The sequence below is a fragment of the Erithacus rubecula genome, assembly GCF_903797595.1.
Source record: "Erithacus rubecula genome assembly, chromosome: 3".
In the NCBI taxonomy this organism is placed as follows: domain Eukaryota; kingdom Metazoa; phylum Chordata; class Aves; order Passeriformes; family Muscicapidae; genus Erithacus; species Erithacus rubecula.
In genome coordinates, this window is record NC_136689.1 from 2,905,087 (window position 1) to 2,923,358 (window position 18,272).

At 38.1% G+C, this 18,272-nt stretch overlaps 1 protein-coding gene across 4 annotated transcripts in view; it reads right to left on the bottom strand.

The window, feature by feature from the left end:
• The window catches only part of ADCYAP1R1 (ADCYAP receptor type I), a 135,820-nt gene that overhangs the window by 48,960 nt on the left and 68,588 nt on the right, over positions 1-18,272 (bottom strand). For all 4 annotated transcript variants that reach the window (XM_079300502.1, XM_079300504.1, XM_079300503.1 and 1 more), the window contains one exon: positions 3,784-3,891. In XM_079300502.1, coding sequence (XP_079156628.1) covers positions 3,784-3,891 — 108 coding nt within the window. The remainder of the gene's footprint in view (positions 1-3,783; positions 3,892-18,272) is intronic.

Here is an 18,272-nt window from a genome sequence, read left to right on the forward strand (position 1 = left end):
ATCCAATTAACCCCACATCCATAAATCCCACTGTCCACTCATGGCACCTCTAATGCAGCACTTAGGGGTTCTTAAAGAATCAATTAATCAATTAATTAGTACAACAAAGTATTTGAGTGTTTCCCTGTGTTTCAAATGGGATCACTGGCAGACTATTTCCAATTTCTTGGAATAACAGAGCTCATTGCCTGAGCACTGATTGTGTTCAACCAAGAGAAGCAACAAACCAAAGAGTTTGGTTCTGAAATGTGAGCACAGGATGTAATTCCCTCTTAAACTCTCTAATACCTGATTACATTCTTTTTATTCTACTGGATTTTAATTAGAAACCCTTAATCCTGGTATCAACATAGGAAAGGCTTTATGCCTTTGGTAAAAATTTGGAGAATTTTCTCTGTTGTTCATAGTGAACCATGTTTTGTGGAAAATGTATCAGGGAGTGTCCTAAACTGAGCACCAGAAAACTGCCTGAATTGCTAAAAGATTCAGTAAGAGCTGCTCATATTTATTATTTTGATTTGTGAATGAAAGTGTTTTCCAAATATGGAGCATATGGCAATGCTCAGAAATTCTCTATTATCGTTTGTTTTTTTTTGTTTTTTTTTTTTTTTACTGCAAATCAAAGGACTGAAAATAAGTCTGGTTATTGAGTTTCATTCCATAGTCCATTTGGATGTTTATTGGTTCCAGAATATTTCAGCTGCACAGTGTAAAGCAGAAAAAAACCCAGAGATTTTGCTTCTGCAGATTTCCATAGTCAGACAGCATCACCTTTAGTAAAAAAGAAGAAAAGGGGAGAAAAAAAAAACAAAAAAGAGAAAATTCTCCAGTTGGAAGTGCAGATCTCTGTGTTAGGACCATCTCTAGGTCTTGCTGTGTCCTGTTGAAAGGTAAAATCACAGCTTGACTTGATATTTCTTCCTTTTATGTCTGCGAAGATGCCTTAGAATGTTTTAAATTTGTCCTATTATGGAGTGGATGTTTCTGGAGCCAGTGCTGGGAAGGCACTGGAGAAATATTAACAAGAGAATAGTCAAGGAAGTGACAGCTCCTGGTGGAAATAATGATTGATGGATATCAGCCAAAGAAATCAATGTGGAAGAGGAAAAAAAATAAGTTTTGGGAACTATCTAGAAGGAAAACCACTATAACCCCTCATTTACAAGAGGACAAAAGACTCAGGAATTAATAAGATTTTTTTCCATTGGAGGAAAGGAATCTCCAGCAGAGAGATTTTGAGAACAATCCTTTTGTTCATAGTCTGCTTCTGAAAGCAATGAAAAATTCTGGTGATTTTGGACGACCAGAGAGGTGAAATGAAGTTTTAGAAGGCAGGGCTGCCAAGCACACAGAATTTCACTTTGAACTTTCTGCATGATGTTGACAGCAGATCAAGTGTTACTCCTTGATTCAACTGCAGTGAAGGTTAAAGCAGAGCAGGTTAAAACCAGCAACAGCTGGTATTTTTAGCTAAATAAACAGCTAATTTTTCCAAAAAGCATCCCTCCAGATGACAGCTTAGGTAGTTAATTTTTCTTTTGTAGTCACATTTATTTTTTTCCCATTGGAAATCAGTCAGATTCCTTTCTGAAATGCATAAAATAAACAGTGACTTCCCTCACCTCTAGACAAGCATTTCAGAGGGGTCAGAGAAAGCACCTTCTGCAAGTGCCCATTAATTTCTATTCACTGAACCAGATCCATCTGATCACTTCATAAATTCACCCATAAATTTAAATATCCAAAGCCAGCTGAGATAATTCCTACCCACTCTTCAAGATTAGCACACCCCATGACTTCCCTGTGATTATATTGTACCTACAGGTGCTTCAGAGCACAAACTTTTAAAAGTATAATTTAAAGTTATTGCTGCATTTATAAAAATTATTTGTGGCCATATAAATATGTTGCTGAACTAGGACTGATTTAGCTATTAATAAATATTAGTGTCCATGCCCAGCCTAGCTCCATCTTCTAGAAACAGAGCAGCAGCCAGAGGACACTATAACAATCCTAAAATATGATTATCCATGTCTTAGAAACATTATAGTTCTCTAATAACCCATTATTTAGGGAACCATAGTGAAATGTGACTTTTTTTTTCATTAAACCCTCATTGAACAAATACACTTGGCTAATTAAAATTAGCAGCAATGTTGGCAAAGCTGATGCTGGTTCACCCAGGAGAGTGTTTTGGGATGTTGATAATTCCACCTTGGGGTCAGCAGTGCAATCCCAGCCACATCTGCTGAGATTTCCAGCTACTCCAGGTTAAATGTTTATTTGTTTATCTCACAAATTATGGATCTTGGGTTTGTTCCTGGTGAACAGATGTCCAAAAACTCCTCAAACCCAGCCCTACATGAGGTGACAGCTGTCACTTTTATTGGGGATCCCATGAGGAGATAAGGGAATGGGGCATATGTTTGCACTGGATGGAATATTAGGGTTGTATTGTCACCCTGCCACAGGCCAAATGGAAAGTACAGTATGTGAGGAGATCTGGAAATCCTGGGAAAAATATTTAAAAATGGTTTTTTAGCCCTTTATTTTACATAGCTAAAATAAATAGAGCTATAAATATATAAATAAGCTTATATATATATAATTGTCTAAAGGTTTTACTATTTTTATTGAAAGAAATTATTTTTTAATGCAAATTATTTTATTGTTTTTGTTTAAATAATTTTTGCAAATAAATAAAATCCTATTTTTAATAAGTAGAAGCCAGAAATATAATAAATGCAATGAAAATCTTGATTTTATTCAAATAAAATTTTTGTTTAAGTGTAAAATAAATATAATAAAATGTAATAATTTTGTTTCAATAATTTGTTTTGCATAAATAAAAACTATTTCTATTTAAAAGGTTTTTTTCATTAACAGGTAACTGTTTACTGGAGACCTGAAACAGATCAAATTGGGATAATTTTGTTTCTAAAGTGGGTCATGGTTTGGTGACATTGGATTTGCCTGGGGTGGATGTGTTAAAAATGAAGATTTCAAAGTTCCTGAAGCTTTATATGAAATCCTATCTCCTAAAAATGCTGCTCTGTGTGTGTGGCAATGCAAAAAAAAAAAAAAAAAAAAAAAAAAAAAGATTTTGGGACTCAAGGCTGTAAATGAATAATTAATAGGTAAAATAAATTTTGGGGAGAAGGGTCCTGGGGGACAGTGATGAATTTGTTCCTCAGAGCACAGAGCAGATGAAGTGGCTGCTGGGGGCACATGGCCCAATCTGTGTTCATTACCTGCACAGGGACAGAAGGATGTTATGTCTCATTTCCACAGACCACAGAAAAAAGTGTGATGGAACTTCTGCCTCTCTCCAGAAATCTTTAATTCCTCCCTGGACCCCACAGGGGAGCTCCTCACTGCTCATCTCACACCTTTGTTCTTCAGCACAAGCAGAACCTGCTCTACCTTTTAATTATTTGCTAAAATAGATTCCAGCTGTGTTACCCAAGACCCAAACACAGATTTGGGTTCCACTGAATTCAGTGAGACCCAAGGGCAGAATACTCCCTTCAGCATCTCAAATTTGTGATATTTTCACACTGTGGAGTGTTTGAAGGTTTTTTTCACACCTTCCCTCCCACCCTGTGCACACTCACATATCTACACCCAAATATCCTGATTTTCTGTAATTTATTTATAACTGGAGTCCAGCTGGGGAGTTTTTGATGTCTCTTTTTATCCTGAGGATCTAAGTGAGGTTTTACACTCATGCTGAACACAAGGCTTTACCAGGCAGGGGTGAAGAACAAAGAGAAAATACTTTACCATCTTCAGAGATGATAAATCTGAACAGTGCAGGACACTTGACAAAGACAATTTCTCCCACACTTGCAGGTTTCCAGCATGTGATATTGTCCCACATTCCTGGGCAACCTGTGGAAGAGAAGAAGGGATAAAAAAATGTTAATGGTGGAAATCCATCCCTTTCCTCACGCTGTTATTGAACTTTGTGGTTGGTTCTTCTTTCTGTAAAAAAAAAAAATAATTCTTGTTTAGAATAATAAATAGTGTAAATTTCCCTAGGAAAAATTATTTTTGGTTCATAGGAATAGCATAAAATCCATAGTGGCATCACACAGTAATGGTCAGACTCTACTTTCCCAGAAAATGACATTCCTTAATCCCAATTAAATCATTCAAAAATGCCAGAAACAAATTTCCCTTAAGTATGAAACCTGCTGCCATTTTGTTATCTTTCAGAAATGCTGGGTTAAATAAAACAAGAAAACAAAAAAAAAAAACCCCAAAACCCAAAAACCTTTGGAATATATATTTGATAAAATTCTGTGAATTTCTGTTGGCTGTAATTTGTGTGAGGATTTGGGAACTGGCTCATTTTGGAATTTGTCTAAAAACTGAAAAGAAGTTTCTGCTTCATCCTGCAGCCATTTCTGTGGGTATGTGAGACAAACTCACTCTTCCATCCTGATTATTTTCTTAAAAAATATCCTTCCTTACCAAAGAATTGTCCTAAAATAATTGATTATTTTTACTGAAGCCTTTTCTCTAAAGAATATAAACTCACAGTTTCAAAAGAGGATTATTCTGACCTCTTATGGTTTCTTGTACAAGCTAAAAATAAATTCAGATTTTTAATATCCATTCAAAGATGAGGCTTCAGGTAACAAACTTTGAAATTTATTGTAAACACAGTAGAGGAACCCATCTCCTGCTTCTTTCTGGTCCCAGTGGCAGAGGTGTGAAAAACTGGCTTTCAAGGGGAATAAATCTGTAATTCTGCACATCACCATTTTACCAGCTCACAAACCTAGAAGGCTCATCCAGTGCACACAAAAACTCAGAGCAATCTCTCAAATTTTCTACTAATATATTTTAAAAGAATTACTTAGTGAGTGAATCTCAAATGAAAATCAACTTTTGCCTGAGGAAAAAAAAAAGAAGAACCAAATCTAAATATTTCCACTGCTTACTTGCATTTGATGTTGAGATTGATCAAATAATCCTATCAGGCTGGAAAAGAGCCTCCAGCTCCATGAAGCTTTCTGTCAAAATTCTCTCTCTTTGACTGCATGCCAAGGGAAATAAAACCTCCAGGAAAAGCAGATAATATTTTTAATTTTTTTTTTTCTGCCTGGCACAAGTCCAATTAACGAGATGTGGGTGATGAACTTGTAAAAGCTGTGTGGGCTCCATCAGCTCTGGTGACACAGCAGATCCCCATCAGGGGAGGAGGAATGTTCTCAGGACAGGAACTGGTGTCTTTTTTATTATTTGCCCATCAGTTTCAGTGGTAGCAAATCCAGTCTTGGGTTTTCTCACAACAATATAAGGCTGAGAGCACCACGTGTGTGAGTGGAGCAGCTCTGAGTGAGTTGGTGTTTGAAGAATTAGGTCAGTGCCAAACAATGTTGTTGAGATGTTCAACATCATAACAACAAGACCCACCAACCCCACCCAAATACGAAATTGTGGCCAAAATGCTCATTAAATCATCACAAAACCTGGAAAAAAAAATAAAGGAATCCTTTACATTTGCTCTTCTGCCCCTCTTTTCCCAGTCCTATCCCAGATTTTTTCCTTTGCCAGATGAGGATCTCATCCCATGAATGCTGTAATTCACTAGAATATTTCTAAAAGTCCCAAAACCTGGGGTTTGAAAGGTTTGGAATCACTCAGCACACACTGGGGTGTCCCGTGCAGGGCCAGAATTTGGACTCAGTGCTCCTTGTGGATTCCTTCCAGCTCAGGATATTCTGATTTTATAATTTTGTAATATAGTTTATGTGCTAAGGATGGAAATCAAGAGCACATTGAGTGGTGTTAGATTTTATTGTCTTTGATAGTTTGTGTCTGTCCATGCAGCTGAAAATGCATTTTCCATGTAAATCTGAGGGTGTGCAGCACCAGGTTTATAGCTCTATGAAGTGTGGCACTATGTACAAAAGCAAATTATGTGTGAACATCCACATTAATGAGACATTTGCTTACTAGAGATGCTGGAGATAATCAGTGGTTAATGAGATCTTTGGAGAAACACCTGTTGGGCATTGTACAGTCTTGCTTGAGTTAACTGTGTGAAATAAGAAGAGGAAAAACTTTATTTCTTCATATTATTTCAACATACATATGTTCCAAGGTACAGATATTATCCAGCAATGGATAATGCAAACCAGAGAAATGTAAGGATATCCTGAGGCTGCAGAAGAGGAACAGGCACAGTAAAAATATCCTGTGGCAGTGTGGATGAAATTCAGTTATAGCAGGTGGCTGATTTTGTGGTAATTCCATGCAGAGATAAAAACCAGCCCCACTTAAAAAGAAATTACAAGTTCATTGTGTTAGAAAACACTGATGTGCTGACATTGGGAGAGAGGGGAGAGAGAATCAGCAAGTCAAGTAATTTACCTTAAAATAAGGGAAAGGTGTAGATTGTAAAGAATTCCCCTTCAACAAGAACATTGTCTGATCCCACTTGGAAAAGCACATTTGAAATAAACGATTTAAAAGAGCAAAGAAAAGGATGATAACAAAAAGAAGAAATAAAAAATTAATGGAATGAAGGGCAGCGTGCACAATCTCCCTGCATTTGTAAACCATGCTGCAGCCAGCAATTCCTGCTGGGTGAATTCTGCCCACGGATATCAAAGTGACTTGAGTGTGAAACTGCCCAGCAGGGTCTCCTCTGGCACTGGCAGGGTCCCCCTGCTGCCCAGTGACGTAGGGATGCCCAAGAAGGTTGGAAAGAGGTGGCTCACACACCCCAATTGAAGCTGGACACATTTTCCCAATTTTTAGCACCTTAGGAAATCAGCAATATCAAGGAGTAGTTTTAAAGAGTAAGATTTCACGTGGGATGAAATGAAAAATAAAAATATAGATAGTGGTCTTGCTAATGCAATGTCTTAGAATCAAAATAATCATAGATTTACAGTCATTAAGGTTGGAAAAGCCCTCTCAGAACATCAAACCAGCACTGCCAATCCACCACTAACCCTGTCCCCAAGTGCCACATCCACGTGGTTTTTGAACATTTTTTAGTGATGGTGATTCCACCACTTCCTTGGGCAGCCTGTTCCAATGCTTGACCACCCTTCCAGTGGAGAAATTTCCTCCTGTATCCAGCCTAAACCTCCCCTGGCACAACCCAAGGCTGTTTGCAGAAAGCACAAATCCTGCCTTCCCTTCCTGTGTCTGCACTGCAGCCTGCAGCTGGAATTCCTGTTTGGGGAGCACTGTGGGATTCATCCCAAATAACAGAAGTGGCTCAAAATTTGGCATCTGGTCCTGGGCAAGGGCTCCTGTCCTTCTCATAGGATGGGCAGAGAAGTGCTTCCACTTACTCAGTTATTCCAATTATTCCCTCCTCTCCTTTGAGGGATGGATGATGTTTGGGAGCCCCTATTCTGTGCTGCTGACTTTTGAGGAAACACAAAATCTATATAGGTTAACTATAGGTTAAGTCTGGATTAGTTGAACTTCAGATGCATAACTCTTTTTTTTTTTTTTTTTTCCTCTTAACCATTTGCACTACTCAGCAAAGCAAATTTTCCTCTGTAGCTCAAGGAAAGAGATTTTCCAGGCAGGAATAATCCGATTTTATGGTGGCAAGGTGTCGAATCACCCTGTAAAGTGGACTTGCATCTCCTCACTAACTTGGTTTATACATCTACCTTTGAATTTTTTTTTTTTTTTTTTTTTAATGTTTGTATTCCCTACTGGAGCTGTAGGAATTAACTAACTTTGTTCTCTGGTGAGAGGGATCACCAGTCCTCCACAATCTCCTTTAGACATTTCCCAATCCTGAGAAAAGAGCCCAGCTGAGGGCTGGGACACAGCCCTGAGAAATCTGAACCACAGGCAAACCACTTTTAAAATTGCTGCTTTTAAAATCCCCTCATGATCACTCCCTACATCTCTGCCTGAAATTCATAAAAGGAGAATAAAATTCATGTTTAGACTGTGAGCTTCCTGTGACTGGATCCACTTTGTACTTCTCTTTTACTTCAAAAAACAGAATCCTTTCTGCTGAAGCATGTTTATGTAAATTTTATATGAATTTCAATGTGAATTTCAGATTGTGGGTTTTATATAAATTTAATGCAAAGCCCATGACACCCAAATTGAAATTCCACATTGTTGAAGCTGACAGAGGTGCCTCATACATCTAAGGATGGATCTGACTTGGCAGCCACTGAAAAAGAACAACTCTTTCAGAGAAAGGTCACACTTGCTAACAAGAAAACAACAATTATTTATCATTGCAGAGCATTCTGATGCATTTTTAAAATTATACCCAGCATTAAAACCATTCTAGTCATCCTGCCTCCATAGAGGTTCTCAAATTCCTTATTCCCATTTTTCATTTCACACTCTCCCTAACCTGCTACTCCTGGCAACTTAAAGACTCCCACTTGCCTGAAATTTCTGGATAAGTACCAGGAAAAAAAAAAAATCCCCAAAGCAAGCCATGCTGGCAGGAGAGCAGTGATAACAGCTCTCCTGAAATTGCTGATGGTCCTCTTGCCCAAAATCAGAAGAGAAACCTTTAAAGCAATATTAGGGTTGATAACATAAAGAGCAGTCATTTAATGAAAGCTTTCAGGTGCACAAAATATCTCTATGAGCAGGCATGGCATCAGATTTTCACAATTTTTATAAGTTTAATAATTAGGATATATAGAAATTGCATCCCATAGGAGGTTGGTTGTCCTGGTAACCCACCCTGCCCCACTGGAGTCCCTCCAGGAGATTTTAACCCTATATTTTGTTATATCTCCCATGTGCTGGTGCACAACAGGATACCCTTGTCAGAAATTATTTTCTTCTACAAATTCTAAAATTCTTTTCTCTAGAAATTCTAAAATTAGTCTTTCTCTCATTGCCTCTTCTAACCAGGGGAAGAAAATCTGCATCTCCAGATAATTTATCTTAGAACATATTTAAGATAATAATTTAAGATAATTATTTAAGATAATAATTTATCTTAGGCTGCCTGGAGAAGTGGTGTATGTCCCATCCCTGGAAGAGTCCAAGGCCAGTTTGGATGGGGCTTGGAACAACCTGGGATGATGGAAGGTGTCCCTGAGAACAAAGAGAATTTCAGGACACAATGTATGAGAAAGGCTAACTACCGTTCTAAAGTGTAAGAAAGTGCTAGAAACTCTACAGCTAGATATAAAAATCTACAAGGCTACAAATAGATTAAAAAAGCTAAAAATCTTGAGGCATCAGTCCCTTATGTTCCTTTTCTTTTCTGTCTAGGGCTGCATTGAAAGTCACAGTTTATAAAATCAGATTAAAACCAGTCATAAAATCAAATTTTAGGCAGCCCCATAGGTGAAGTTCACAGAGTTGAAGGAATGGACCTAATTTTAAACCAGCTGAGGACAGAGCCTGTTGTCTTTCACCAGCACAGAGTCACTGTGTCACCAGGATTGTGTGAAAACTTCTCTTTTTGGTAATTTATCTCCTGTTTTCTCATGGTGCCTGTATCTCAATCTCCTCCCTATTTACACTCTCTATATTAAAATCCTCTTCACAGTCTCCTCAACATCCTCCCATGTCCCCATCTTGCCCTTCTGCTCATCCCTGACAACTTTTTGGCAGAGAAGGTGCAAAGCAGAGATGGTTTTTTGGATGGGAAATCCCTGTGTAGTAGCTCCTTATTTACTCAGTCCCTCCTCTAAACCAAGTGGGTAACTCCTACCTGTCTCCTCCTCTATCAAAATCATTATTTTGGTATTTTTCTTCTATCCAGCTCCCTTTTTTAAAAAATGGGGGACTGAACAAAGGAGTAATAGTGTGGTGGGCAATGGAATTTATGAAGTCATACATAGACAGGAGGTAATAGACAAGAACTTGCATAAAATTTATTCCCTTGGCAAATCAAGAAAAAATGTAATTACATAAATGTTAGACTTCTGTATTTTCATGTAGGGAAATAAAGGCCTGAGATGAAAATCCAGAACATTAGAGCATTTGGTTTGATTTTCAGTTCCTCTCCTCATTTATTGGTTTAAAATATCACCTTCAAGGTCGTATTACCTTCAGGAGAATAATATCAAAGGAAATGTAATGTAACAAAGCAGCATATTAAACTGAATTATGTGGTGCACAATAACTTCTAAAGGGCACACTACATATAAAGCCTTTCAGAGAGAGGGGAATATGAGATAGCAGCTCTCTGTTCCTTCATAAATCTGGGTAAATACCAAAATAAATACAGGCTTGAGCACGGCCTGGGTATGGGGATCTGAATTTCAAAAGTAATTGACATTTCAAAGTGCAGGTGTCTTTGAGGAGTTCCTGTCACAGAAATGTTGTTTCTGGAGGGGTTTGGAGCTGGGCACCAGCCCTGGAACTCTGTCAGACCCAGCACTGTGCACTCCAACCCAGAGACACAAATTACTCCAAACCAGGGTGGGCAGCAGGACAAGGGGAGGGGATCCTGCAGCTCTGCTCTGCTCTGGTGAGATCCCAGCTCCAGCTCTGGAGAGGTGTGGAGCTGTTGGAATGAACCCAAAGGAGAACATGGGCATGTCCCAAGGGCTGGGAGAGCTGGGAATGTTCACCTGGAGAGGAGAAGGCTCCAGGGATAGCTCAGAGCCCCTTCCAGAGCCTGAAGGGGCTCCAGGGGAGCTGGAGAGGACAAGGGATGGAGGGACGGGACACAGGGAATGGCTCCCACTGCCAGAGGCAGGGATGAATGGGATATTTAGGAGGAATTGTTCCCTGGGAGGGTGGGGAGGGGCTGGGATGGAATTCCCAGAGATTGATAAGGTGTTAGGAATTCTCTACTGTGGGACACTGGAAGAGGCTCCCAGAGTAGCTGTGGCTGCCCCTGGATCCCTGGAAATGTGCAAGGCCAGGCTGGACAGGGCTTGGAGTAACCTGGGAGAGTGGAAGGTGTCCCTGCCCATGGGGGGAATGGAATGAGCTGAGCTTTAAGTTCCCTTCCAACCCAAACCATTCTGGGATTCTGGAATTCTTTCATTTCATTTGAAAGTCCAGACCATACCAGAGTAGAGATGTAACATCAACTGGAATCTCAGAGTAAGTTATAAGAGAGAAAAAGTTGGTTTCTTTTCCCTTCCCAGCTCTGCTCCTGATAAATTTTGGAATTATGAGAACAAAATATTTTCTTTCATCTGGTCATTTGGCCCAGTTATTACACCAGGTAATAAGTTTTCTATCCAAGTAATGCTGCTGCTGCCCAGGGATGCACCTTGTGCTGTCTAACCTGGTTTTCATTCATTTTGTCAGTATAAAAGCTTTATGTGCAACTCCAAGGGAAGGTCTGCATTTATTTTACAGCGCACAAAATAGTAAAAAACAAAACAAAACCAAACAAACCCCCAAAACAACCAAAACAGATAACTGTGGAGGGCACTTCTAGAAAGTTCCTAATTATCACAGAACCAGAGAATCATGGAATGGTTTGGGTTAGGAGAGACCTTCAAGTTCATCTCATTCCACCTCTGCCATGGGCAGAGATACTTCCCACTGTCCCAGGCTGCTCCATCCAACGTGCCCTTGGACTCTTCCAGGGATGGAACATCCACCACTTCTCTGGACAACCTGTTCTAAGATAAATTATCACCTGGAGATGCAGATTTTCTTCCCCTGATTAGAAAAGGCAATGAGACAAATCCTAATTTTAAGTTTAAACCAGCTGGAATCAGAGGAATTCCACAGGTATAATCCAGGTTTCTCTGCCGGAGTGGTTTATGAAGAAAATAAATGGTGATCCAATTCACCAGCACTTGACCCACCTCAATATTTTCCCTCAGTTGTTCTTAGACAGCTGCTGCCTCAAAATAAAGTTACTCAGAACTGTATTATGATTATTTAGAATCCATTCTTTATGTGATGAGACTTGTAAACCATCAGAGCAATTTCAACTGGTGCAGCATTATCAGTTAAGTGACTTGTTTTATGGGATGACATTCTCAGGGAACAAGTGCAGCACTGTTTGCAGACAACTTTTACAAATATCACCTTAATTAATCAAAGAGAATGTTAGAAAAAAAAATATTTTAGATATTTCACTTTTAATGTACTGAGTTAGTAATAGATTATATTAAAAACTAAAAGGGAAAGCACTCAAAACATTGAGTTTTTTGATTGGAATAAAAGATTTTATAGAATATTATTTTGATGAAATAAATATGCTATTATAAAAATACATTTTTGTGATAAATTCAAAACATATTTTAATTATAAATACACATTCATTGCATATTATTATACTAATTATATTATGTAAATATTTTATGTTCTTATCTATCTAAACATTCATATTTTTAAAAACATATCATACTTGATGTATGAAACGTTTTATTTTTTAACTTTTTTTATTCCTTGAAGATTTTATTCATGGCAAAGACCAGCTTTTAAATTACAGGAGCTGTTATTTACAATCACAGAAGTGTAAATCCTTTTTTAGCTTTTAAAGCTGTTTAGTTCTTTGCAGTCACAGGATATTTATTTCTAAGGTCACACTTATTACTGCTTTTGCATTGATACCTGCCAAGAAAACCTCATCCAAGAACATCTCCAGAATGTTTTAAGTGCTGCCAGCCAATTGGCCTTAGGTGAGCTCTGAAGAGTTTTAAAGGGAAACTTCAATTTGGCAAAATCTCCAGAACATTTCTTTGTCTAATTAGGCAGTAGAATAAAAAGCCAATAAGCTGGGAAATTGAGCAGAGTTGTTGTTTTTTTAAAAAAACCTGCTTTAAATATAATAAAAAGGATTGGCTACTCCTCTCTGAGAAAGTCACTGCTTTGCTGTTCGGGAGACTGTGAAATTACTGAAAAAAACAGATTTATTTTTTTTTTTTCCATCACTGCTGGAGAACAGGATGACACTTCCAAGCTGCCAGAAGCAGGCAGTGCCAGGCTGAGCAGCTGCAGATAATCCAGGACACGGGATGTGGGAGATCACAGGAGCTGCTGGAGGCAGCTTTGCCTGGCACCACCTGGTCCCCACTGCTCCCTTCATTTTTGGGGGAAGCCAGAGCATCATCATTCTCCCCCAGCAGAGGCTCTGACTCAGTTCCCTCCCTTCTGAGCATCCTGCATTTTATCAACTCTGTCTTGGATTCTCCAGGCTGACACAGATGGGGAGAGGGAGCTGCTCCAGCTGTGCCACAAATTTTAATCCTTACATGGCTGGGCTCGGATTAATTTCTGGGAAGAGCATCATAAAAAAACCTGCCTGAAGGCTGCACAGTCAAGACAGTGTTGGAGAAAATGGGTTAATAGCCATAAAAAACTGTTGTTCTTCCACACAGCCTCATCTTCCCTTGGTCATATCCTATGGCCATAAAAAGGGATTGACCCAAGGACAGCAGGGTGGAGCAGGGCCACCTGTGGCCTGTCTTTGTCAATAATTTAATTATTATTATCTAAGCATGCAACTGGTTGTGATGTTGAAGTAGCTGGATAGAAAGAAATACTATATAAATAATATTAATATAATATATAATACTATAATGACATATAAAATATTGTATATGTTTAATGTCTTTTTTCCCATAAGTATTAATGTGGCTGACAGTAAACCTGGCTTTCAGCTAGGGCTAAAAAGTTAAAAAAATCTTCCCAAGCTGGAGAGCTGAACAGTCCACTGATAGTTTGCCACCCTTGGAGAGATATTTGGCCCATTATGAGATTTATGGGCCTGTGAAGAAGGCATCTGGAAAGATCTCTGGGATAAACAGTTGCCATGGAGACAGAGAAAGTAGAAATTTTGTCAGACAGTCTTTTTGGTAATTTGGAGTCTGCATTCCTTTGAAAATGGAGACAGGATTTAACAGCATGGAAGGAAATGAGGAGAAAATTTAACATCAGGTCTCTTGAGCCTTGAGGAGTCACAATAATAAATTCACTTCTCTGAAAAAGAGAATCTTTTCTGTCTCAAAAGAAAAGAATGATAACATCTTTCTTTGATTTGTTCATTTCTAACTAATCTCACAACAGCACTGGAGAGGGACTAAAATGGGACACAAACCTTGAAACAGTCTCTGAGTCTTAAAAAATCTCAACACAGGAGAACAGGATTTTCAATCAGGCAAAGTCTGAGGTTAATAATTGCCCAGTCAATAGCATTTGTCAGGAATTTTCACTTGCCTCTAAAAGGATAAACAGACCAAAGAAAACAGTCAAGCAATAAAAAACTGGAAAGAGCAACTGACCTCAAGTCTACATGATTGATAATTTCAGCAATCAAATTAGATTGTGGTACAGACATATTAAGATCCCTCAAAAGGAATTTCTAAAATTATTGCTGTTTTTGTTTCTGGGTAGATCTGGGTGTTAAAAAGATTTTCTGGTCTTTTTTACAGCTGGAAAACAAAACCAAAGTAACCACAAGAAATGGTGACACTGAAATCTAAATGGCTCTCCAGAGCCAGAATTGCAAAATCAAACTTCCCCTTCATATTCTGACTCCTGCTCCCCACCTTCTTCCTCTTTTGGTGTTTATAAATAGAATTATCTCAGTGGAAAATGTAGGAGAAGATAACTTATAACAATCTTGGGGCAAATCCACTCCTGATGTAAGCAGAGTGACGCCAGTGGGGACACTCCTGAGAGGAATTTGTTCTTGTTTGCTCCTTCAAACCTTCTGAGGATGAGAAATGACTGAATTAAACAACTTAATTTCTTCCAGCGTGCAAATTCCATAATCTGTCCTGGAAATTGTTCTAGTGGTGAGTCAAACAATTCCCTATTAGAGCTCATGGGATCTTCTGGTCTAGTGGAGGAAAGAAAGGAAATAAATGCATTATCTACAGGCAGTGCAGTCCAATCCCTGCAAAGGGAGATGGGCATTTTATGCCCCTGAACAGGAACACAGTGTCAGGGTTTAACAAAACCTGTCTCCTATTCTATACTGAACTTCTCTGGGTGCCCATATTGTATTCAGAGAGTGGACAAATTTAACACTGCAAATTCAGTGTGATCCAGCCTCACTGGGGTTATTGGAAAAGGTATAAACAGTGTAGAAGTATTTCTGTTCAGGTACAGGTGAAAATGCCCAGAAAAACACAGGAAGACCCCAAATTATTGCAAAACCTGAATGAACAGAGACAAGGTAATTCCTCTTTTCTTGTCTTTGGACCAGAAGTGAGATGGGTTTGGCTTTCTTTGGCTAAAGGCTGGCAGGATACAAAGAGAAATGGGAAGTGGCTGCCAACAGACACCCAATCACAATTTACAGTCAACACCAAGAGCATACAGAGATATGGATCAAACCTTCAACAGTGCTGGGTTAGTCACTAACCATAAAACCATTAATGGAGTCATTGAAGGATGAAGTATTTTGGATTTCACAATATTTGTGAAAAAAAAAAAAAGTTTGCACATCCTCAATTTTTCATGGCTTACTCCTATAAATAAAGAGTTAATTCCAAAAGAGCTAATTCATTTCTCCATGTCTAAAGCTGCTGTAAGTCAGAGATTAACTGATTTAGACAATTTAGAGATGGGTTAAAAAAGAAATATGAAAATTAGGTAAGTGTATTATTATTCCTTATCCCCCTCTTCCTATTTGAAAGAATTAAAGATAAAGTAGAAAGAAAATTTTCTGTAGTCTTTCTCACAAATATGTGTGGGCAGGTAATTGCCCTCCCATATGAAGTAATAAATAACTATGAAAATTTGCATACATATAATCAATATTTTGTAATTCGAATGTGGAATCATTATGGAAAAATGGAAAATAATCCTAAAGGGGGGTCTGTGGCATTCACATCAATCCTTCCTTGCACCCAGGCAAAAAAAAAAAAAAAAAAGTATCTAAAAGGAATCTGGGGAGTTCTCATTGTCTATGACAGTTTTATTAGCTGGACAAAGTATGGAGAAAAAAAAAAAAAAAAAAAGGATTACAGGTCACACTTCTGTGTGCTTGAGTTATAAAGAAAATTTCTTTATGTCTCAGTCACCTGAGAATTTTTGACTTGCAGGGACGGTAATAACTTCAGTGTCATATATAAAGACAATCAAATTTCTTCTAGGTATTCTATGAATGAACAGATGTTGTGTTACTTAGCAGATTTAAAATAAAATCTTGATGTAAACCACAGTTAGATGTAAGTTTTTATAGATGCAGGTGTGTATTTATGCAGGTCTAGAGTATGGGTTTATATTATTTATATTTATATTTATATTTATATTTATATTTATATTTATATTTATATTTATATTTATATTTATATTTATATTTATATTTATATTTATATTTATATTTAGATAGATTACTCTGTCCACAGTTTATTTGAGATACAGGTAGAAGAATTAGGAAGGACACAAAATTCCCTCAGTTTACAACCCAAGTGAGAAATCTTATTCATGTGAGCAGGAATGCTCAGCTGCTGTAACCACACCACTGGAAAATCTCTTTATCAGTTCTCAATCCAGTGGAATAATGGGAAACAAATCAGTGATTTGGAATAGTCTTGCTGACTGGGAGCACTCTGTTCAATTCTGTTCAGGATTATTCACTAATGATAACACTGGGTTCTGGTATGGGCAGTCTGCAGGTTAGCAGAGAAGGGGTGGAATTACATTAATCATCATTTTTTATGGCCAAAAAACCTGAAGTAGACTCAAGTCCTTTCCTGTCTTGGGAACAAGGATGAGGCACATTCTTAAAATACACCCAACAATCCCTCAGAGCATTTCATTAATTGTTTGTGTTCATTATTTCAATTTGCCTTTGCTCTTGGCATATGGCTTGGGCATACACTCTCTATTAATTGTTTTTCTCCTCTAAATTGACTTCTGCAACCAGAAATTTTTTCAGCCAGGTCCTGGCTGGTCACTCAGTGATGGATCCCTCCAGCCTTGCCTTTTGTTTGGGTTGTGATTTGCACTTCTGTTGTTGTTTCACTCTGCTCCCTTCCATTTGTTTTCCTGCAAAAGGGACACAAACCAATCGATTCCAGCAGGAAATGCATGGCTTGATTACCAAGAGTACAAGCTGCCATGGAAGTCTGCAATGGCTTTTAGGGAAATCAGAAAGGCAAGGAAAAGGATCAATAAGAAAAGCATCTGCAGGTGCTTGTCCTCAAGACTCGACTGTCTGCTCTTGAAGGGTGAAAATAATGTTGGTTAACCAATGTCCAACTATTTGTGTAAGGTTCTCATTTGTTTTACCAAAACACCACCCAAAAAACAAGGAAAAAAGCCTACAAAAAACCAAACAAAACCCGGTAAAACCCAAAAATTCAAAACAACAACAGCAAAAAAGAAAAACAAAAACCTCCAACCAAACAAACAAAAAACGCCCAAAAACTCCAAAAAACCCAACAACCAAAACACCAACCAGAAAATCAAAATAATATCTATGAATACTGAAACAAAGGGGAATTCCAGGACTGGGAAGTGAAATAGGCAGCTCATCTCTCTGAGATTATGGGTACACCTTCAGTGGGACTCAGTTTGTTTATTAAGGCGCCTTAATTTGGCTTTTTAATATGCAAACTGGATGTAAATCTCTGTATCAGCTCTACAAAGAGCCTTGGGAGACTTGCCAGCCAATTTAGCCAATAATTTAGATGTCTAACATCCAGTGATGCAATTTTTCCCCAAGAGGGGCATTTCTCCCCTAAGTACAGAACCCAGCATAGTTCTCTTCACTGAAACACAAACCAAAAATTCCTGTTGGATTCAGTGGGAGTTGAGATGGGATTGAGAGCAGCAGAATTCCACCTGTTCTTGGTGCTGACAGCAGAGCCCTTCCACTGCCAGCTGGGGATTGGCTGCTCTCATTTTGATAAAAAATCTGTTTATTTGAGGAAACATCAAAATTTTAAAGGTGTGACTCGTCAAAGATCTTTTAAAAAAACAAGCTGATCATAGCTATAAATATTTTATTGTCTGGGAAGCGAGGCTTTTTTGGGTATTTCCACATGGCTTGAAGCTCAAAAATAGTCAAGTTAAAACTAAAAATGCCTCTAAACTCCATGTTTACAATGTTGTGCAAGAGACAGGTAATTACTTTGATTCCTCTGTAAATAATTTATAAGACATTATGCTTTCATTGAACTGTCAAAATTGTGAGCCTTCATGGCATCCAGGAGCAAAATTCACAGAGGAAAAAAGGAGGAAAGAACAGTTATTTTAACAGATCAATTTGAAGTCTTGTCAGCAAGTTTTCTAAATTCTATTATTTTCCAACTATTTTGCAGGAATAATGGTTATACTGGGAAGAAAATGGATTCCAACACTCAACATTCCTGTTGATAGGAAATGCAGGAAAATCAGATGACACATCAATAGAGCAGAAGGTC